Source organism: Triturus cristatus, chromosome 9, assembly GCF_964204655.1.
Source record: "Triturus cristatus chromosome 9, aTriCri1.1, whole genome shotgun sequence".
Lineage (NCBI taxonomy): Eukaryota > Metazoa > Chordata > Amphibia > Caudata > Salamandridae > Triturus > Triturus cristatus.
In genome coordinates, this window is record NC_140592.1 from 925,016,147 (window position 1) to 925,039,099 (window position 22,953).

Sequence of the window (22,953 nt, forward strand, 5' to 3'; positions counted from 1 at the left end):
GTCTTGTCTTGTCTCTATGTGGTAGTTGATAGAGATGAGGCCCATCTCTGCAGCTGTGTTGAGGAGGTAGGCCCCTGATGCTTTGCCTTGGAGCACTTGGATAGGTGCTTTGATGGTGTTCTCACCATGCGTTATGACCGCATTGAATGAGTGGCAGCTGTGTAGAGGTTCAAATGCAGCCCATGCATAGACCTTGGTGTCCGACTGGGTGATCTTGTGGATGAGGATGAGTTCAGTGAAGCACTAAAGCGAAACCTATTAGCTTTGACAATGTTGAATTCTTCTGGAAGGGCTATTGAGCAATGTTCTTCAGTCTTTGCTCCCGGTTGTTTGCTGGCATTGGTGCTCAGGGTATTTCTTTAGCTAATATGTGGTGATACAATGACTTCAGGGCTGTCCGTTATCGGTTGCCCTCGGCCCATTGATGTCATGCTCCTGCAGCTCTGACGATGGCTGTGGCGGCACGCACCCCTGAGATACCACCAATGACCACCTGCGAATTACAATAATAGGACTTCCTTGGGAGGGAGATATGTTTTATTTCTATTCTACATTCACCATTTATATTAACAGAAACTCCTCCACCTCTGGTCAGTTGTCAAGCCACTTCTCTATCCTTTCTTGGTACTGCAGGGTGACATGAAGATAGTTTTCCCCACAAGAAAAAGTACTGGTGGGGCTCCATTTAGCTCACAGAGCACAAAAACAAAGCGCTTCTGAAGGATAATCAGTCATGACTTGCAATGAATGCACAACATCACAGAAATAAATCTCATGATCAAATGTGTTTTAAACAATAAATTTGTGGATGATGTTGTATCATACATACCCTCATAACATCCCAATACAAACTATGTGGTTATACCCGCAGTTCCAATACAAGTAATATGCTCCTTTTTTAATCCCCCTCCTCCCACCCCCACCCACTCCCCTTGCGTTGCTTAACACGTCCCTAATATCCTGCTCCGTTTTAGAATATATTGCACAACAGTACAGGCTGCTGTGAAACATAGCTTTAAATGAAAAAAAGCAGTATGGTGCTGGCTGCGTCATAGCACTTTTTTTTTTACTTAAGGCCATGTTATACAACAGCTTGCGCCACTGTGCAACATGTCAAAAAACATTGACATAGGCAATAGATCTCACAAAGACGAAACCTATTGGCTTTGCCGGTGCTGTTTTTTCTGAAAGCTGAAATTAAAAGTGCACTGAGCACAGTTTGAACTTTGCATTACACATGTGTAAACCAGGGTCTTAAGTTCATCCTGCAAAAGAGGAACTAAGCAATGCAGTTTCATTCTTACTGTAAAATTCTAGAAAAAACAATCTGAATAAAACTGAGAACAAAAAGGAGAAATTGAGAGTGTGAGATGTGGAAGCTACCCATTGACAGAAGACAGGCAAAGAGAAAGACATTTAAGGCATTATAAGGGTATTTATGAGAATGAGATTGGAAGCAATTAAGGGAGATGTTCTGAGTAAGTGCTTATTAGGGGGGCCTTGAGAGGACTGTATTTTGTTTTTCGAATTGTTTTTTTACTTTCCAGTAGCATCACTTAGATTGCTTAATTTAATTTTGTTTTGGTCTGGCCTATGTCAGCATTAGCTGTCTTGCCAATCTTTTGTTTATCAAGAAAATCATCATAAAAATACTAAAATTACTAATGCATATTGTTAGGTTTGTTCGCCTTAGGGTGGTCTTACCCCAAGGATTTTGCCTTACTCCTCCATTTTTGCTTATCTAGTTTTTGTTGGCCGTAGGACTCAGTGCAATTCACCACTGCTAACCAGTGCTAAATTGCATGTGCTCACTCCCATATACATGATAAAATTGGCTTACACCCAATTGGCACGTTTAAATTGCTTTTACGTCCCTAGTGAAGTGGTACTACATGTACCCAGGGTCTGTAAATTAAATGCTACTTGTGAGCCTGTAGTACTCATGGTGCCACCCACTTGAGTAGCCCTTTAAACATGTCTATGACATTGGGTTACTTTATTACATTTACTACAGGCTACCTTTCTATTGGGAACAGGTTGGAATGTCAAGTTTGATGTCTAAAGAATTATCATTTAATTGTAAAGTCAGATTTTATGCCACAATTCTGAAAATGCCACTTTTAGAAAGTTGCCATTTTCTTGTCCTAGCCAATTGATGCCTGCAGTTCGTTTCATGGGTCACGTGACTGGGTGTAGCTGGCAGTTGGGGTTTGTGTATAGCATCCAGACATTCAGACAATGAGTAATTAGGTGTTGGCAGGATGGGCCATCTCTGACTTGATGAGGGGGAGGAGCTGTCACCTACCACACTTTCAGATAACAAAGGCTTTTCCTGAGCACACTCACAAAGGTTTTCACACCAGTCGTTTGTACACCCAGACAAGCTGGAACCACGGCGGGGAGGTAGGAAAATCCAAATACCTTGGGGGGTGAAAATCCCCAGACCCTTCTCCTACTGCAAAGCTGGCATCAGGTATAAATATTACATCCTCAGACCTGACTCTTCAGTACATCGCTGGATCTGTGGAAGACTCAGAAGGACTGCTACTCTGCTGCCCTGCTACTGTGCTGCCCTACTGCCTGAATAAAAAGTACTGGACCCACATCTTGAACCCAGTACCACCAGAGTGACTCCAAGGTCTAATTGGCTGGCCTCCTGTTAGAGTTACAGGGACAGAAAAGGCTCCAACCACCTCGAACCTAGCATCTGGACTCTGTCTGCTGTGAGTCTTGTACTTCAAGTACTGCGATATCAGTCCCAGACCCTTGGAAGTGGTCCTGACGGTGCTCTACCAGCTCTGCTCTGGTCTCTTGGGCAGAACTGATACATCCCATCTCCTTGCAGCTCTATATTGGAACCATCACCGTGCTCCCATCCCTGACGCAGCACGTTGCTTTGCAAGCCTTCCTCAACGGCATCCTCGACAATGATGCAGGACCTCGCATCACAAGCCTGCAGTATGGAACAAAGGGTAGCCCACTTCAGCTACTGGCTCTCTTCACTATGAGGCCATTTTTCTCTTGCACATGATCTCTTGCACATTCACCCAAAAATAATCCACTTCAGGGCAAGAGCTGGTAGGTCAATCTCTGCTTTCAATTCCACTTTCTTTTCAGATTTTGTTATTTATTTTTGAGTAAAGTCATTATTTACTGATATTTATGTTGCAAACATATGCACATCAATTTTAGGCAGTAGTATTTTTAATGTCTAATACATACATTTCCAAAAATAAATACATAAATAACGTTGCAGGCTTGCCAAGCCAGGTCTATTGGCTTGGTCAATGCACGTTTTAATACTTCTTCCAGTCTTTTCTTCAATTAGTAGCTCTGGATATATTTGCCTCTGTTGGCCTTTTTTTCTTTCACCTATTTAATTTATTTTGTTTATATTAACTTCCTCTTTTTAATCTTGTAGATTCCTCTTTGTCCCTCAGACCTTCCTTTATCTGTTTTCTTTTTAACCTGTCCACCCCCATATCTGGTGCAGATCGGAGCTTCCGAATCCCCTCTACTTCCACGAATGGAGTGATTTCGCAGTCACACACGCACACACACATCACACGCTGGTGGGGCCCATAACACCAACATTCATCCTACCACTCTATCCGTGCCATGTAGAAGGGGAAACACTTTTCAATACCTATCCAATCTGCATGTACCCTGAGGTCAATGGCATCAACTAGTTGCTATAGATTTGGTGAAACATCTTATTACTCTAATTATTTAATAAACATGACAATAAAATAACCACCCGACACAGTAATTCAAACAGAATATTGTTTATCTAAAATTGTAAGAAAAGCCAATTAAATGCAAGATCATTTCTCTCATATTTACCTATTCTGGCTAAAAGTTGTTTTCTAAGTCAGAACCGGTCCTCAGCAAAATAGTTAAAGTTTCTAGCCGTCATGTAGAGTCACCGTCCTCTCCGTCAGCATCGGGACCTCTGATCATTGGTTCGGGAAGAAGTGGCACTAGACCTCTCTAGTCTACTAATATTTATACCAAATTTACATTCCAAATGTTGCAATCATATCTTACAAAACAGTCGAATGGCGGAAATTATGTCGTCTTGGTACATTGGGATACAACGATAGATTTTCTCACGTATTGATAGTCAAATAATGAATAGAAATTAGGAGTCCATAACTAATTTGTTACTTCTATGGATGTCTCTTTAGGATAAAATGTATCTCATTCGTGGGACCATTATAAGTTCATCAGGTCGGTATTTGAATTGGCAACAATCTTCACGTTCAGGGGCATCTGGCATCTCTCTCAGATTTGTCGTCATGATCATGGCTTTTCAGTTCAATGGGAGGACAAGGTCGCAGTTAGCGCAAAGCCTCCTTTCAAATTTTCCATCTCCTCGAATGCAGGCTGCGGGTGGTAGCCATTTTATAGCAGGCCACAATGGTCAACTTAAGTAAAGGAAACACAAAACATAATTACTGTATGGAAATGATTATACAGTGTTATTCCCCTGCTAATACCCTTATGTGTATGTATTTATCTAGCCATTTGCGACATCAAAAGCCATTAATGCATATTAATTATAAGCGCAAAACTCAATAACATCACATAAGCAACATCTATTCTGTCAATTTGCTCACCAACTTAGTTCACTTATTATTGTAGCCATGCAATAGCATTCCCACGTGTAATTCTTCTGTTAATAAGGTTGGTTAGACAAAACTCAACAAATCTTTAGTAATTATTAATTAATCAGTAGTATGTTTAATAATAACATACGAAAATGAAACAGGTATTTGGTTTTAAAGTAAAAACCCTGCTCCATCATATCCTTTGGGTTTTTTGATAACATTCTTTTTTTTTTAAGCCTGCATCCCTGAAACTCCCCTTATTTCTCTTCCTTCTGCTCTTCTTTATCTTTGCTTTTTTCTGTCTTTGTGCTCTTTAGCTATCCTATTTCTCCAATTCTGTTCATAAAGTGTGTTGAAATTTTGACAATTTTGAAATTTTTGGGAGGACTTATAGTTATAACCTTGAACTCACTAACACGAGATGTTCGCATTTAGAATTTGTATGGTATTAAACTTGTGACCAGGTAGAGAAAAGTTTTAAAGTGCTTATAGCAGAGGGATCATGGGATCAAGGAAGAGACCTGAGGGCAGCTGGAGGAGGGGCATTGAGAGTATTTGAAAGGGATGCTGTGAGCAGTCAGTACAGCACCCTTTACAGCACTGGGGAGAGGACCTTGAGTGCAATTAGGGCAAGGGGTGTGACAGGAATTCGGGGGGATGGGTCTTGTGAGTAGATTGGTGAGTGGTCTTTAAAGCAGGTAGGGATGGGTTCGTGAAAGCAATTAGGTGAGGTTTGTTAAGAGCATTTTCTAGAAAGATCTTGAGAGCAGTTAGGTGAGCTGCAGGTGATCTAGAGGGTCTCGAGAACAGTGAGGAGAGTAGCTCTGGGGGCAGTTTGTAGAGAGACTCTGGAGAGCAATGGGGAGAGAGCTCTTGAGACCGATCATAAGAGAGCAGTCCGAGAAGAGAAGCCAGAAAAAGGATCTTGAAAGTAGTTAGGAATCACAGGTTTTAGGAATAGTCTCGCTTGCTCTGAAATAAATGGCTTGTGTGAGAACAAAGATTTCAGTCATTGGAGATTTCATTTTCTTATAGGATAGCACAAGTTGCATTGAGTAGCTATGACTTCTGCTGAAGCACTTACTGTTGTGTTCAGCCTGACAAGCGGTAGCTTCCTCCTTTAGAGTTCCCTAGAAATATAAATGTCTAACAACACCACGGATTTTGAGCTACAAATGAGGCTCGTTCCTTTGGCAAGCTGATCACTTTTATAGCTTTAATATCACTTTATTTGTGCCTACATAGCTCTTTTGTACAAAGTGTTTTACTAAACTGCAGGAGGGTGTCATAAGAGCGAAATCTGTTTGGCATGATGGACACTTTAAAGAAAGAAAGATAACGAAAAGCAAAATACATTTATATTAATCTTTGTAATTGAAGGCTCGATCTCATGAAAGAAACAATCAAAAGAGAAACACGTGCTGTAAGTACTTCAGCACAGATATCTGATATTATATTTCGCTGTCGCGCCATCTCTGTAATGATTAATAATCTGAAAATCAAACAAAAAAATGTAAGTAAATATTAGTTTCTTAATCTCAAACTTAAAGAAAAGAAACATTAAAAGCGCGATGAATACCTGTCTAGGAAAGGAAAATGGATGTGATGGGTCAATTCAGAATGACATATCTCATTCCAAACACTGAAGTCACAACTCTCGCTTTTCACCAATTGCGTGATGGAGGATGCAAGTCCGGGCAGGAGGCTACATGAAATGGGGCTAGCAGTCAAGATGATGGAGACAAACTAGACATTTCAGGCTGTATGCAGCTAAACACTAGTAGATTAAACAAAAATATCCCAAACCTCCATCCATTGTAGGAGGCGAGAAGATGCAGTCCAGCATATCAGATGGAAACGGGATAATACTCCGAGCACTCATGGAGAACAACAACTTACAGGACGTGACAGGTAACTGTATACTACAATACGGCTGCACTTTCCCCCTACTGCAGGTGTTAGGACACAGTGGAGGGTCAGTGACCAACCAGGAGCCAAGTAACCTGCTGCAGAAAGGTGTGATGGGAAAGCTTTGGCTGACCAGCATGCAAAAAAAGACAGGACTCTCCGTTTCCACGAGGTGTGGTACAAGCAAAAGAACATAATGGAGCCAGGTTTTACCATAATGTGGGTCACTGGCGCACCAAAACATCCTGGCCTACAATCTAGGAGCAAGGAAGAGAGGACCTCACTCGGATGCAAGCCAACAGCTGTGACTGCTGGGCTTTGGAGGGAGAGAAAGGGAATATTACACTGCACATGTGTGCATTTACTTCCGCCTTTTCTGCCCACATTGTCATTTCCAGATAGCTCCCCTGCCTCCACGTACGTTGCCATCACACAAGGAACCATAATTAGAGTTTTGCTGAGAAAACTGCATATTTTATATATGTCTTCGCAGTCAAAACAAAACAGGCTGTGTTTGTATGCGAGTCATTGCAGAAAGTATCTAAAAGATTTTAATGTGCTATTGGATTCGTTTAAAATTAAAATGTATGCTGTAGGAACTACATTACATGACTGAAAGCACCTGCCCGGAGAAAAAACAGTTTTTTACCATTTGGAGAATGAAGGAGCCGGGTTCCACGTTCTAGATCTGCTCTGGAACCCCAGGCCGATGTCTCTCTGTCAGTTCAAAAGTGTGGAGGGGAGGAAAATCATTAGCCAATCAATATTTACAGTTCCAATGAACTATGACTCCGAAGAATCACAGACTCCCAATTAAGTTTAGTTGGCTTATTACAAAGCCAAGAACAGTTGGACATACAAACACCTCAAGATGAGGGAGTAGAAATACATGGAACTAATACAAAGCCGAACCTATGGGTGAAATTTAGGTGATGCAGCATGCACAGAATAATCAGTTGAAGAATCAGGACACAGAAGATTTTGGCCCCAACATCAAGATTCCCCTTCATTGGAGGTTTGTAAGTATAAAGCATTAATCTGTCACTATTCTACCACTAACGTGACATCCCTAGTTAGCATTTCCCAAGGCAAGATCCATAGATGTGTCAGCCCGTGAAGTCTTCCTAAGAAGTCTCTTCACATGTAGATGGTTCAAGTAGCATAAAGCTATAGAACTCTTTCTAAGATGCTCTCTCTCTCAAGGCAAAAACAGAGGTTCCTGGGACACAGTCCCTAACTTAGATACTTCACTCCTCAAGGGTAACCCAAGATGCATTGCGACAACACACAATTCAGGCAAGCCACATCCTTGTAGGTAACTTTTCACAAAGCAGCGATGCTCCCAGGCCTTGGCGAGATGACTTTGATTCCTAGGATTACTTACTCCAATGAGAAAACACAACAGTTGTTTATTATCAGTATCGTCGTTCAATGTATCCTCTCCTCCCTAAGCCTAACTCCTAAAACAAAGACATTATTCTAGCTAACAAGGATGAATTTCTCCACCTGCAACAGAAATGTGAGAAAGAACATATCCATCCTGCACATGAAATTTACGAGTAATTCTAACACAAGATCTTCAAGGGGACAAATACAATTCAGGCCTACAGAAATCGGTCACCATAAGAAATTGCAGAAAGCCTCATGAAGTTACACATATAAAATAGACATTATTATTGACAACATCTAAGTTAAGATGTTACATAAACGCACCAATAGTGTGAGTACTTATCAGCGACATGTACGAATTCTGCATTCTATTGTTTTCGTCTAACCACATAAAGTTGCAACGTTAATGTCTTCACATTTAAATTGAAAATATCCCTAACACGTCACTTCTCAAGTTATTACAGTTTACGTTCTACTGACCTAAGTTAATGAAATAAAGGATTATATGAAGGTGCGGACTACCCATGATTATAATGCACCCCTGCAAATGAAAGAGCACAATTGTGCTCTAACAAGAACAAGAAACTGAAACTAAACTTTATGTAGGTTACATTATCTGGGTTATTTAGTAATGTATGTATTATTGTAGGGTGCACAAAAGCGCCCATTTTGACTTACATGTTTGAAATTGACATATTTTTAGACTGTCACTTTCTACATGCTTTGCAAGTACATGATATCATACTGAGAACGTGTTCTGCTTACAAGCACGTTTCTTCGTGAGCATTTTATCACAATACTTTTACATTCTGTCCAAGACTATGAACCAGTATGTAAGCTGTATTGGTTAGTTTATAGATATTTAGATCAACTACTACTTTTAGAAATTGTTTACATACATTTATTCATTTAGAGTTATGAACTGAAATATTTGAATATTTGTTTATGGGTTATTCTATTCTATTTCTGCTATTTATGCTTGCTCACAATTGCATTATTGATGTTTAAAGTTATTTTATATTTTTTTTTATTTATCATTTTTGATCTCCGTTTTTTTTAGAACAGAACTTAAAAAGAGAATTAAAGGAATTGTTCAGAATATAAAAAATCGTAATGCATGGTAGCAGGATTTTATGCACAGTAGTTTTAGAAAGTAAATATACACAGTGGGGCAAGTTGGTAAGACATTAGTGTTAAGCGGTATGTGACATCGATCGTCAGAGGTCAGTTGTTAGAGGAGGTAATAAGGTTAAAAGGACAAGACCTTCAAAAAAAGGAAGGAGTGCGTATGTGTCTTCCAGAGCCCTTATTTGACCAAACAATATTAAAAGTTTATTGTTCTTTAAGTTTGATATTTTGGAGTCAATCTAGTGAGTGGAGGTTGGTTAGTAAAGTTGTGTGCAAGCTGGGCTTGACCCATCTTTGTACTGCTCTAGAGATGCGGTGAAAAATCTCTGGGCTCTGCGCAGTTCACCCCATGTAGGGAAGTATGTTGTTCTAAAGCAAGCATGCAATGTAAGTGATGAACAGAGGTTCTCTCGGCCAATCACCTCCTTACCACATGACCACAATACCCAGGACCTCTGCCAGAAAACTTTTCTTCTGCTCTACCATAGTTACCCATCTAGGTAGGGTACTTGCCAGTGCCAGTACTTCAGCTATAAGACTTACCCCATCCCTCTCCTGAGATGCGCCACTCGTTCTGTGTGCCTTTTGGTGACCCACACCACCACCATTAGCCTCAAATGGTCCAGTCCATCTCATTTAGCAGTATATCTCATACACTTGCTTCTGGAGATTCGCTGGTTTACGTTGTGAAGCTGGAACATATTTAAGTCTTTCTCGATTGTCAAACTTTTTTCTGTCTCCTGAAGTTTCTTCTCTTGAACCCATTGAATTGAGAACATTCATATAATACCAAGCATTTTGTCTCCTAAAGCAGCTCCCATTGCAACAACTAATGCAGAGTAGGCATCACACAGAGTGGAAAATAATTGCCCATGCATTTGAAAGGATTTAGTCCAACTCAGCACTCCTGGTCATGGGGTGCCAGACATAATGTGTAGTGATGCCACCCCAACAAATGAGTCTCACGTTTCATGGGCACTGTACCCCTGCCGCATCACAACCTTCTTTTCACTCTATTCTGGCCAGCAGCAGAATGACTCAAGCCCGTGGCCAACCGACATAGTTGACCCGCACTGCCCTCTCGCCGAAATGTATAGAAATGGTCATACTTATACCACGTGAGCTAAGTAAACGTCTTATTCTTTGCATGCATTTCTCATTGAATGGCAGGTGTTTCACTCCCAGTTCTGGCCAAGTCTCTCGGTTATCTTCTGTGGCTAGGTCCTTACACAGCCATATAAAGGAATGTAGGCCCAGCCAATCACAACCTACTCTTGCACTGTGACCACTCTTCCCCAATATTACTCGGGTATCCTTTCTGGATATAATACTCTGTCATGAGCCTGTCTGAATGTTTTCTTTCATTCATTCAATTATGTTCTCTCTCCTACCATCTAAGTCAAGACAAGTTTTCTTAACGAGTTAAAGGATGCAGCAGACATATTTTGTATTAAATATCAGAACTTTCTCCCCCACCTTTCACTACAGGCAGACTACACCCTCGGAACCTGACAAAAAACACTAGTCAGACAAATTATAATTGTGTTGGGAATGCTATTTTATTTAAACAGAACTTCATGTATGGCATAAGAATGCCTCTAATACCCAGAGTGGGTTCACATTATATAAGACATTTTCTGGCTAAAAAGATAATTGTACTTAAATGGTAATAGAGACCACCGCTTATTGTTTTAATCGCCGCATGGCTAAGCAAAAGGAAATTGGTGTAGGGATAATTGAAGGGATGTTAGGTGCAAAATGTCCATTTAAAAAAACTTGGGTGTAACTCCCTATTTTTCTTATCTATACTTTCTAAACTGTTAAAAGTTAGAGGTACAAGGGTTGATATTTATTGGATTCTCCTACATGAATCACTTCAGAATTTAAGCGCTCCATATTGAAAATAGATTTCACTTAGACTTAATAGCTAGGATGAATATGTAAATCGCGTAGTGAAATTGATGTAGTACAGAAGAGAAAAGGAATGCAAGCACTTCAAAAAACCTCCCATGCCTAAAGGGATAAATTAAATGTTGATTGCCAAATCTGGAGAGGATGTTGTCTGGCGGCTAGATTGCCGACTTTGGAGCTGGGAAACCAAGGTTCGAGCCTCGGGGACGTGTCCACATCCTGTGATTCTGGGCAAATCACTTAATTTCCCCGTGCCTACCAAAAAAAAAATAGGAATGTGTCCTTGTGTAACGTAACCGGTGCTCATGTAAAGCGCTCCAATACCTTTGGGTCGAGTTTGCGCTATATAAATATGCCACAAAAAGAAAAAATTCTTAGGAATGTATGACTGACCGAGAAATACGTCAACCAGAACTTATTTTGTTGCATTGTTTTTTTTTTGCACTAGGATTCCAAGATGGCCACACAGGTTTCAAGCCAGGGACTGGAATCACGAACGTTCACTTCTGAAGAATACAGCCTGTATAGTGGCTTGACTGAGGACGAGCTAATCCAAATGGCCATAGAGCAGAGTCTTATGGACAGTTCTTCAACCCATATACAAGCACAAGCCCAATCTCAAACTCAAGGCCATGCACAAGCCCAAGTCAGAGCTCAGACTCAAGCCGAGGACCAGGCATTTGGCCATGCCTCAGCTCAGACCACCGGCGTGCAGAAAACACCAAGCGTGCAACCAGATCCATCTGCAGTCAGACTACAGAACAGACCCTTTGCCGCACCATGGACTCAGAATCAATCAAGACAGCTTCACCATCGGAACAGGTAAGCACTCCCACAACCTTGGGTTTATCCTGAGTATACACTGAGCACGGTGCAGTATCTTTTCATGTCTGGAATTAGACGGCAATTGCCTTTTCAAAGTCCCCTATATATTTGGCCAACTCAATATGACTTGCAATGAAAACAAAAAAAATACTTTGTGACCAGGAAACTCAGCATTTAATCCAACAAATACAGTGCCATGTTACACCGTGCACCTGAAAATGCGGTTTTAGTGGTGGGGTGTGCTGAGGTAGAAGAAAGGGAAGAGAAGAGGCAAGGAAGAGGAAGACATGTGAAGGTAGGGAAGTAGATGAAGGCTACTAGTTGCATGGTGATGTTTTGGAACTGGGAGAGGTTTGGAAGGGGGTGAACTCTGAAGGAGGTTTCTCATTAGTTAGTAAGATGGGCACAGGAAATGTTAGAGGATTATGGGAATGGTATGTGTGGGAGGGGGCAGTTTAGTGTATGACCTATGGGAAGATATAGTGGACCACAAGAAGTAGTTATGTAGTAGCAGGTGAATGTAAAGTCCATAGAAGGAAATATGAATAAGAAGAAAGCATTAGAAAGGAGAAACAGTAGTGGAAACATAGGGCAATATAGAAAGGAACAAGAAGCACAGATTAAAGATTATAGTGTAAAACAAGTAATGAAGGATTTTCTGAAGGTGACATAATGCAGCAGGATATGTAGGGGAATAAAGCATGGAGCAGGAGGAATAGCAGAAAGATATGTGATGAATATAAATGATGTGACAAAAAGAGGTGTTGAGGAGAGGGTGTGAGAGTAGGGTGCCAGAATATTGTGACCTAAATATCATCTGACAGTCACATAGTGTCCTGAATTTCTTCAACAAAAATATAGTCCAATTGGAGTTAATAATAGAAAATCTACTTTTAATGAAGTAACTTTTGTGTAAAAGGTATGGGCGTACGATATTTATCTCACACAATATTTTTGTCATTGATATTCTGACACACAGCCCTTGTGATGGGAGGAAGTCTGGGATATGAGATGTAAAACACTGAAAATGTTTGGAGCAGGAAATATTGAAGGTAAAATTATGTGACGTGTTGGAAGGCAGCACCTGAGTCTTTGAGTAAAAAAAAATAGTAGTAGTTGGTGCCATAAGCAAAGGGAGTAGGACAGTAGGGTGTATTGAAAAATGATAAGTGAGAAAAAAAGAAAGTCAATAGGTGAGAGCAGGTGGGGTGGGGGGAATTTTGAACCACGTTTTGTGGGAAATTTATATTAGGTGACACAAAGAGGAAGATGTGGCATGTGTCAAGGGTAACCAAGTGGAGAAAGGGTGTTAGTACTATGTGCGCGGGCAGGCAGTATGGAGGGAAAAGTGTGGGGAAAAACAAATTAAAGGGTGAGTTGTGAAGCAAGCACAAAGGACTCCCTCCTTCTGAAACACTTGTTAGGGCAGATCGCTGTTGTCAAGTGTCACCAAACTAAGACGTCGTGTCTAATTTAGAGAAGAAAATGGCACATATATGTGTAACCCTTGCCATTAAATGTATTTTTTTTATTCCGCTGTTGACATGGAGCAAATAAGCATAAGTCAAATAAGCATTAGCTAATGTCATAAACAATGACTGAAACAGGCGAACTAATGTTATTACTGAGCGACATAGAAGTGAAGGCTACAGTATAAACAGTGTCGCCACGCGCAACTTATTTTAAAGGCGTTGCTGCTGCTCTAGAAATAAGCCCACTGTAATCTCAGCCCTACCCGTGCGCAGGAGATAAGAGAGGGGATGCTGGCCCTGCCCACTTCACTTCAGCAGGTCTCCAGTCAGGAATGTTAAGTGAATTGGTGCCTAGTCCCAGGCCCCTTAGCAGATCGCAGCATGGTTTATTCAAAAAGAGAATGTTGTAATGTGAGAGCGGCCATCTTTACGAACATCTAGTGTTCATAATACAAAAATGTGAATGACCAGCCAAGTGCTAGAAGAGGAAGAGGTCTCCAAGCCACCGAAACTCCACTGTTACCAAGGGCGCGCTCCTTTGTACATTTACTCCATCATTGGTGTATCTTATTCTAGATCTCTTCTCTGCTCTAGATGGCCACATATGGGCTGGTAGTTGCTACCATTAGCACCGGCATATGCAGTAGTTAGTGACCTTATACACTAGTGTTCAATATGTAAACAAAGTAAGTGCATGGGTCAGGTGATTTTCTCAGGAGCCCATCCGCTGGTGCAACTGAAGCCCGGTGTTGCCCCGTACCAAAGCTGTGTAGTCTTATTTCACCCCATGCCTCTTTATTCCACCAACCTACATTTCCTGTCTGTTTCTCTGTCTCTTGTAGGTACCTTTTCATCCCTATTTTCTCCCTTTGCTACTGTTTTCCTGTCTATCCTTTCATCCTTTCTCCATTTTTTCCGTTCTCTCTCTCTCTAGCCCAAAATCTGTTGGAGAAAAATAACTCCTATTCCATAAATGCGTGCCAGTGCCCACAGATGCCACACTTTCAGCATAAGGTATACTGCTTGCAATGCAAAGCTTGTCCTCCACAGATGCACAAGGAAGTTAATAGTCTTTAATTTCGAAACAAATAGGTGCCAGGGCCCAAGATATTGCGTAGGATGCAACTGCAGCTTGCACTACCCACTGCCCCTGCGAGGGCTGATAAACGCTAGTACCGATGGCCTGGATGCACTGCCAATATTATTCTTTAGTATATATTGAATTGCTAAACTGATGTGCTGCGCTGTGCCACTATCTGGTGGACAGTCATAAGAAAAGTGCCGGTGTAAAGAATTAAGTGCAGGTGCCGAACACCGGCAAACACCAGCACAAATTAGGCACTGATTCTCTAGCCTATATTTTCGAGCTAACCCGCATGTCCTCACACCTGCCAACACATTAAATCCATCTGCATCCATTCAATCCAATAGCACAGGTTCCCCATGATGTACTTTTTAAAGTAGTTAATAACCTAATGCACAGATTGCTAAAATTAGTTTGTTTCATGATGTTAAATAGTATAAATCTTTTTGTGATTGGATTTTTTCCATATATACTCGTACCATGCTATTTATAGAACAATATTAATCATTTACCTGAAACAAGTGCTCAATTTGACAAGGTGCTTCGAGTCCATGTAGTTAATGAGCAACCTATTGCCCGTTCCTTAAAGACAGCTCCGAAATTTTTATTTCTTTATTTTTTAAGAGGCCTGCGTACCGCATTACATTAATAAACAGATACAGCCAGCCTGCGTTCTAATTATTTTCGTTTTATAATTAGAGGTTTCGAAGCCATGCGTTGTTCGGAGGAGCACTTCAAGCACCTGACAACATGGCAATCTGCACATTTAATTTAAGATAACGTGTTCTTTGCCTGCTCCTTCTGCATGCTTTTCGTTTATCATTCACTGACAAAGTATTCTGGACTTCCTCTTCTAGCACTGGGTATTTGTTTGCATTCCCTTATCCAGTCACGCATAGAGATCTATTCAACCTTAGCTAAGCGTTCCCATGCAGAGTCAGCGTAACCATTCCTGACCCATAATGCCTTTATATGAATTGCACCTCTGCTGGCGACCCAGTGCCCCTAGACATCCCTTGTTTCACCTCGATTACCACAGTTCATTCAGGATTGGAGACAGCATTCAGACAGCATTGCTTCATCACTTCCTGTTTCTAGAGGAAGTGGGGCGGATCAGTGAGCGCACGTTCAGGATTGCACAACTAGACAACTTCTGTAAACACAACTTCTGCAACGCTGCTCAGCTTGCAACACATGCTCTATATTTGAATGTGTTTTCCATTACTGGCCTGCTAAACAAAGCAGAGGTGTGTATTTATCTGTATCTAGAACCCTAAAGAGCACCAGTATGCTATCCTATTAATATTGATTGCAATTTGCACTTCAACAGTGCTTAGCTAAAATGTTGTATTGCACAGTATGCAAGAGGAGGGGTGCAGTGTCACTAAGGCCTTCACTGTATTAAAATCGTGTGTACCTGTGGGTGGGTGCATGGCTCACACCACCCAATACTGAAATATTCACACCGGGATATGCAGTGAAATTTTACATTCTCCTTTGACCTTGATTGTTGTCTAAACATTGTTGGAGGGGGTGTCTCCTTAAACAATGTTTATGTTTTTCCAGAGTAGCCATATTTTACACCCGCTTAATGTGTAACGAGCCCTATTAGGAGTTTGGTGTATGTCCTGTGTGCCCTTCGTCGGTTGTACAGGCCTCTATGCACTCTTTAGACACAAATGCAGACAGAGAAGGCTTTTCAAACTCACCCAAAGAGAGGTATTGACCAAAATAGGCAGTTTTGCTCATATTACGGAGAGTTTGTCAGTATGTCTATTGACTGACTCGGTTTCCAACTAGTCTATCTAATGAGTTAATTAGGGTCACAGTAGAAATTTCTACAGATACATAAGAAAGCAGCCAAAATCTCCAGGTGAAACCCTGTGTAAACACATGCTAGATTCAGTGTGGAAACACTGATGCCTGCATGCTGTTCCTTGAAGCCTGTAATCTAGAGCCTGTTATCTAGAGAGAATCTATATGGCCTATTGGTAACTCTAGAGCGGATTCTAGGCGGATGATTGCACCTCTCAGAAGGCGGGCCTAAGTCTGCTCTTTTACCTACACACATTACATACAAAAAAGGTGCTCTTGGAGATGAAGCTCTCCGTATTTCGTTATAAAAAAGGCCATTTTTGAAAATGTTCTTATAATTTGACCCAACGTGATGGTGGCACTCTGAGACTGTTGCCTTTCCTTGCCTAATGGTAGCGCTAATCCTGGTTACATGTAGGCGTTGAGAAAAGAAGTCAGGCTGAGATGAAATGACAGAATAGTGCTAGGTTGGAATTGGTGGCGTGAAAGCTGGAAGGGTGGGCAGTCGGGAAGATTTACTGATAAATGTTGCCCTTGAGCTTTGAAGGTGAACCCAAGATCTGCTACAATGCAGGTCTTAACGAAGATGGGAGAAGGTGCCTGGTATGGGTCAGAGATTCTGCTGGGAACTCCTAGGCCCTTAGGTTTCAATGTTCTCCAATCTAGACGTAGAATGGGCAAAACTCTTTGACACATGAGCCCTTTAATTTGCCCCAGAGAAAATGTTTTTCAGTCAGGCCGTCTGTTATTATAGATGCATGTCCTGTGAAGAGTTCTGCTCCTTAATCTGTGCTATGATATGGTGTGCGACTCCTGGCATGTTGGCAACACAGGTTTAAGCACAACAACTTTTTCCAATCAGAGCATTGAAAATTGAGGAGCTGGTCGAGGTTATGGAGCTGGTTTCAAGCGGCGGTGCAACCTCTCCTCGAATTTAAAGTGCGTAGAGGAGGATGATGACTTTATTTAGCTAATTCCTATGTTTGCTCACTGCCTTGCAGAAGATATATTAGATCGCTCCTCATTCCTAAATAACTATCTGAAGACAGGACCTATACCTGGACTTGAGAGCCAGCAAACACAAACACCATGTGGCTTAAAAGGTGCCTTTTCTGTAAAGAGTGAATGCTGTTGTTTACCTTAATACTGTACCTCTCTCCAGATGCACTTCCCGCCTCCCCGGCCATCCCCCCACCATTATTTTCATTGCCTTCCCCCAAATATATATGCCACCTGTTGACAAGAGGTGGTAAATAGGGCCATAGAAGATGTTCATCAGTAACTAGAAGCCTTTTCACGCATGCAAATCAGTCTCGGTATTCAAATGCACACCTCCATGCATTGTCCTCAGTCTTGCACGCACGCCATCTCCTGGTCCTCAGTTTTACACAAACAGCTCATTTATTCCCATTCATTAGAACAGCAGCCAGTCTCGCGCACATAGATTACAGCAACCCGCCCCCGGTTTTGCATATACCGTTTATTTCCGGGCACGAGCAGGCACACGTAGATAATGCCCTAGTCTTGCGACCCCCCCCCCCCCCCCCCCCTCCGGACCACTGAGTCCCACATTACTCAATATTCATGTCGTGATGAAGGTGCCGTTACAACATCGCTACATCAGCTCAGATGTCATATCCTTGATTGCATTGGCAGGGGCTGGGATGCAGCAGCTTGTGTCCCCGGGCCATGTGCATCTATCTTCCTGTGTCTGTTCCTTTTTTTTTAGCGCATTGTTGTCTTATATGGTCATTCAAATCCCCTGACATTTCCTCTAAGGGCCAAAAATAATCAAGAGCTGCGGGCAGCTGAGTGCGGAGAGCCGGGCCGCCATCTGCTTCCAGTCCGGGTGGGAGGGCTGTGTGTGTGTAGGCCGCGGCTCTGCTGCTCCAGTGCGGCTGGGGCGCAGCATCTCTGGGGCCGCAGCATCTCTGGGGAAGCAGCGTCTCTGGGGCCGCAGCGTCTCTGGGCGCAGCATCTCTGGGGAAGCAGCATCTCTGGGGCCGCAGCGTCTCTGAGGCTGCAGCATCTCTGGGGAAGCAGCATCTCTGGGGCCGCAGCGTCTCTGAGGCTGCAGCATCTCTGGGGAAGCAGCATCTCTGGGGCCGCAGCGTCTCTGAGGCTGCAGCATCTCTGGGGAAGCAGCGTCTCTGAGGCTGCAGCATCTCTGGGGAAGCAGCGTCTCTGGGGCCGCAGCGTCTCTGGGCGCAGCATCTCCGGGGCCGGCTCCAGGTGCCGCTCGTACCATGACCTGCTTCTCTTACGCGGAGTATTTCTCTTTGTTTCACTCCTGTCTCCGCGCCTCTAGGCCTGCACCCGGGACACGTCCAGCTCCCACCGCCAATCCAACGTCATCCCGAGGGAACAGATATGATGGAAGCCCATTCCCACCTCCCAAGCCCGTGTAAGTACCAAGCTTTTACTGCGCGCAGCGCACCATGAGTGTCGCCCCTTCTGCCTCCCCTCCCTTCCTGATTTGCTTCCATCCTCTGGTCCTCTCTTCTCTTTCATTCTTTTCCACTGTATCCACGCTGTACCGCTTAATGCCCCTCCTTCCATCAAGCATTCCTTCCTTCTAGTAGCTCGTTCTTCTCTTCTTACCCTTCTTCACTCTTTTCTCTTTCCTTATCCCCTTCCCATCTCTTCATTACTTCCATCACCTCCCCCCCTCTCTTCCTCTCATGCTCCCTTACTTTCTCGTTGACTATTTCCTTTTCTCCTCTCAGAGTCCTTTTTTCTTCCTTAACTCTGCCTTGCCTCTCCCTTCCTCCTTTTTTTCCTTTCTCTCATCCCTTTAGTCTCTTTCACTATCTCTTCCACCCTACCTTCTTCCCACAAACCCACCCTATTCTCCTACTTTCCTTTTCTCTTACATCCTTCTGCCATATACCCTTCCTTCATCCCACTCTTCCTTCCTTTTTCTCTCTTTTTAGTCCCTCATTCAACATTTCCTTATTGTCCTCCTTAATCAATCCTTCCTTCTTTCCTTCTTTCCTTCCTTCCTTCCTTCCTTCCTTGCTTCCTTCCTTCCTTCCTTCCTTCCTTCCTTCCTTCCTTCCTTTCTTCCTTCCTTCCTTCCTTCCTTCCTTCCTTCCATCCTTCCTTCCTTCCTCTCGCTCCCTCCTTCCTTACCTTCCCTCGTTTCTGACCCTTCCTCCTTTTCCCACTCTTCATTAGTTTCACCATCCCCTTCACCCTTCCTCGATTCTTCCTTCCATCAAACCCTTCCTTCCTATTTACTTCCATTGTTCTGTCTGCCTATCTTCCTCTCTGCCTCCCTATCTTCATTAATTCCCTCCTTTCCACCTTCTTCCCCTTCTTAATCCCTCTCTTCACTCCTTGATCCTATGCCAGGCCCTCGTTCCTCCCCTTAGTACTACACCCCCTTATTTCTCCTTCACTTACTCCAGTGACCCATACCTTGCCTCACCACCTTTCACTGAGTTCTTTCTTTCTTTTATTCTTCCCTTATCTGCCCCCTCTGCTTTCTCTTCTCTCCTGTCCTTGTTTCCTCTTTCTCTCATTCGCTCCTTCTCTCCATCCTTCCCTCCCTTCCTCCCTTCCTTCCTCTCACATCGCCCGTCTGTCCTTCCTTCCTTCTCTTACTATCTTCCTCCTTTCCTCCCTTATCTCTCTATCACATTGCTCCTTCCTACCTGACTAACCTAATCTCTTCCTTTCTCCCTCATTCGCATCTTCCCTCCATCCTTCTATTCCCCCTCACTTCCTTCCTTACTTCCCTTTTCCTTCCCCCTTCCCTCTCTCGCATCATCCATCCATCCATCCATCCATCCATCCATCCATCCATCCATCCATCCATCCATCATCATCAGATCCTCCCTCACATTCTCCCCTCTTTCCTGCCTCCCTGGCTTCGTTTCTTCTTTCCTTCAAGTCATCTTTGTTTTGCATTTTTTCATTATATCGTACTTTACTTCCTCTTATCTTACTTTGTATTTTCATTCCTCATAATACTATCCCGTCCTTCATCTCTGTCTTTTTTTTCTCTCCCTTCCTTTATAAAAACTTTCCTTATTGGTTGTCCGTGTTAACTTTGTTATTTTTTTTTAATAATCGTACTGTTTCTTGTGTCCTCTCCCTTCATTCCTTTACTACCCAGGGCAATGTTCCTCGCATTCCTTCCTTCTAAACCCTTGCTTTCCTAATTGCTTTTTAATGCTCAAGTGTATGAAGAGAAGTGTGACAGATCCCCCGCGGAGCAAGAATGAGATGTGCATTTAGGGCTGGTTAAGAGTGAGGCTGGTTATCTCTGGGGCAGAGTACTTCATGGTAATAACTGGCAAAAAGAGTCATCTTGCTACAGACCTGACCTTTTGTTGCCCTGGATGAACCGCCCAAGTGTGCTCCATGAAACGTCCACTCTCAAGCACGTGCACACTCACTCAGGCACACCATAACACACCAGTGAATCCAATACCGTTTTCAACTACTGTAAATCAAATATATATTTTTCACATTTTGAGGAATAATTGATCTTAGATCTCAAAATGAAAAAAACATTCCAAAGATGTTTTCGAGACACATATACACGTCTAAATAGCATCCTTCAGTGATTTATTGTTATACGTTTTTGAGAAACAGACACACTGGCAATCAAGCTCATAAAAAAGCACTTTTATTGGATGACACGATTTTGCCTCTCCTTATCGCATGCTAACCCAGACAGATGCCTATAGGGGCACTTCATTTTCAATGCATATGCGAAAAAATGTACGTCCCTACATATGCCCTACGTATAGCACAGATTTTCCGTCTGTTATCTGCTTCACAGATATGCCAAACATTCACGAGGAATGATATGCTAATTTCGATGCCAAAACTCTGCCAGCTGTTGCACAAAACTTTTTCCGCTCTAAGAGAGAAGGACACTCTGCATTTAAAATCCTATCCTGGTGCACAAATGCACGGATTGTGTAGTTTTTGAGATGTCAAGTAAGAGTGTGGGAATTATATCTTGCATGCAGGTTATTTCAGCAGTTGGAAGTGACACTCAGGGAAGGGGAGAGTCAGGTGAGTGGGAGGTGCACTTGAACACCCAAAGAGTCCGAATGTTTAGGTGATCTGAAATATGAATATTACTGACTGGATGCAAGGGTTAATTTCCACACTCTTGTTAGGAGAATGAGGACATCTTCCTTGACTTCCCTGCACTTCTAAACTCACTCTTAGATGACACAGACATAAGTGGTGAAGTTAGTGTAGGACAGTTCCTTAACAGTAACATTTGTTTTGCAATCCATATGGTGGAGGAGAAGTCTGTGGATATCAAAAAGATTTCCTATTTGAAGAAAAAAGAAACAAATAATATTTGTAAAATGTATTAAAAAATTCTGACCCAAGGCTTGCAGACTTTCTGCTATGTGGAATATTCTGTCTTGAAGGGTCAGGTGAGAGAGGCCTACGCTAGGCATGTCACAGGTACCATGGCCAGGGTACGTCTCTCTCAGCTGAGAGGCCTCCTCACCTCAACCTGTGAGTTAGGCAGTAGTCCTAAATCTCCCTTATACAGATGTCTAGCCTGTGGGCTGAATGCCTCTTTGTGAACCTTGTTCTATACACCAGTTTCGCACAATGAACATTTGAGGGCAGGTGTTTCGAATGAATCTAATTTTCAATTTAGCGGCTGTTTCGTTTTGTCAAAAATCGATTCTTTTTCTTCCCAATGTTGGCAAGTTAAGCTGGTTTGCGAAACCGGAGGTGCTTTGAAGTGTGAGCGACAGCAAAATCCACTTGTTTCTCTCTTACAATTTTAAAAATGGTGGCCATATTAGTGCTAATATTCTTATAGAATTGATACCCACACAATGCAACCGAAGCCCATCTAAGCAACTGCATGAATGAGACCACTGAAGGTGAACATGCTGCTTGTCAGTACCGAGGAACATTAATTAAATTGGAAGCCTCTTAATGAGTCTTCTGCAGATTCGTTGTCAGATGGTTGCGTCTGAAGAAGGTTATCAGGCTGTGCCAGGGCTTTAAGTGGAGACACTCCAGCTCTCCCTGCCACTTACTGTTCGCAATCTTTGTCAATTATGGCATTGATGGATGGAAGCTCAGCCCTCCAGCCCTTCGCTCAGGCAGCAGTGAACCATGATCACAGAGCCGGATGTCACCGCGTGGCAGATGACATGTAGTAGGAATTGCTAAGTCTCAGAAAAGGCTTTCGATGTAGGAGCCCTGAACGACAAGGGGCAAAGTGGCTCCATTTTCCATGTAGAGCAGAAGTCTGTCTCACCATTGCATCCAAAGCTGGTTAAAAATATACTGAAAATTCATTCAGCCCAAGTATCAACCCATGGTGTCCGCCAGCACCCAAACCCTTCTTGAAATTCTTCACTGCTCCTGGTTCTTCTAGGTAATTATTCCCCTATACCTGTTCACAGTTGATTCAGAACTGGCTGGCAGCCACGGCCCTTGCAGGTGAGAGCGGTGGGGCCAGGTGGGGTGGCGGCGGGGGGGGGGATTTCAACAGACGAAGACAAGGAAAAATTAATTATTTATTTAAATGTTCCCTCGTAGTCATCCGTCGAAATCCCACTCCACACGGCCCCACCACTCTTACCTGCATAGCCGCGGCTGCTGGATGGTAAGCAACTACCTAAAACTTACTTGAAGAAAGCAGGATTTCTCCTTTTCACCAACAGCACCAAACAAGCTTTGAATCAAGCCTGGCTGGCAAACACGAACCTCAACGGCTTTACTCTCGGCTGACAGCAAATGCAAATCCACTTGGATTCTCCCTTGACATAGACCTCTACGTAAAGAATCATATCTCTAACAAAACAACTAC

General features: G+C 42.7%; 1 protein-coding gene across 1 annotated transcript in view; it reads left to right on the plus strand.

The window, feature by feature from the left end:
- Window positions 1-22,953, plus strand: part of ASB2 (ankyrin repeat and SOCS box containing 2) — a 274,707-nt gene that overhangs the window by 103,028 nt on the left and 148,726 nt on the right. Inside the window, exons 2-3 of the mRNA XM_085626478.1 lie at window positions 11,395-11,768; window positions 18,451-18,546. Coding sequence (XP_085482604.1) covers window positions 11,404-11,768; window positions 18,451-18,546 — 461 coding nt within the window. The 5' untranslated portion in view covers window positions 11,395-11,403. The remainder of the gene's footprint in view (window positions 1-11,394; window positions 11,769-18,450; window positions 18,547-22,953) is intronic.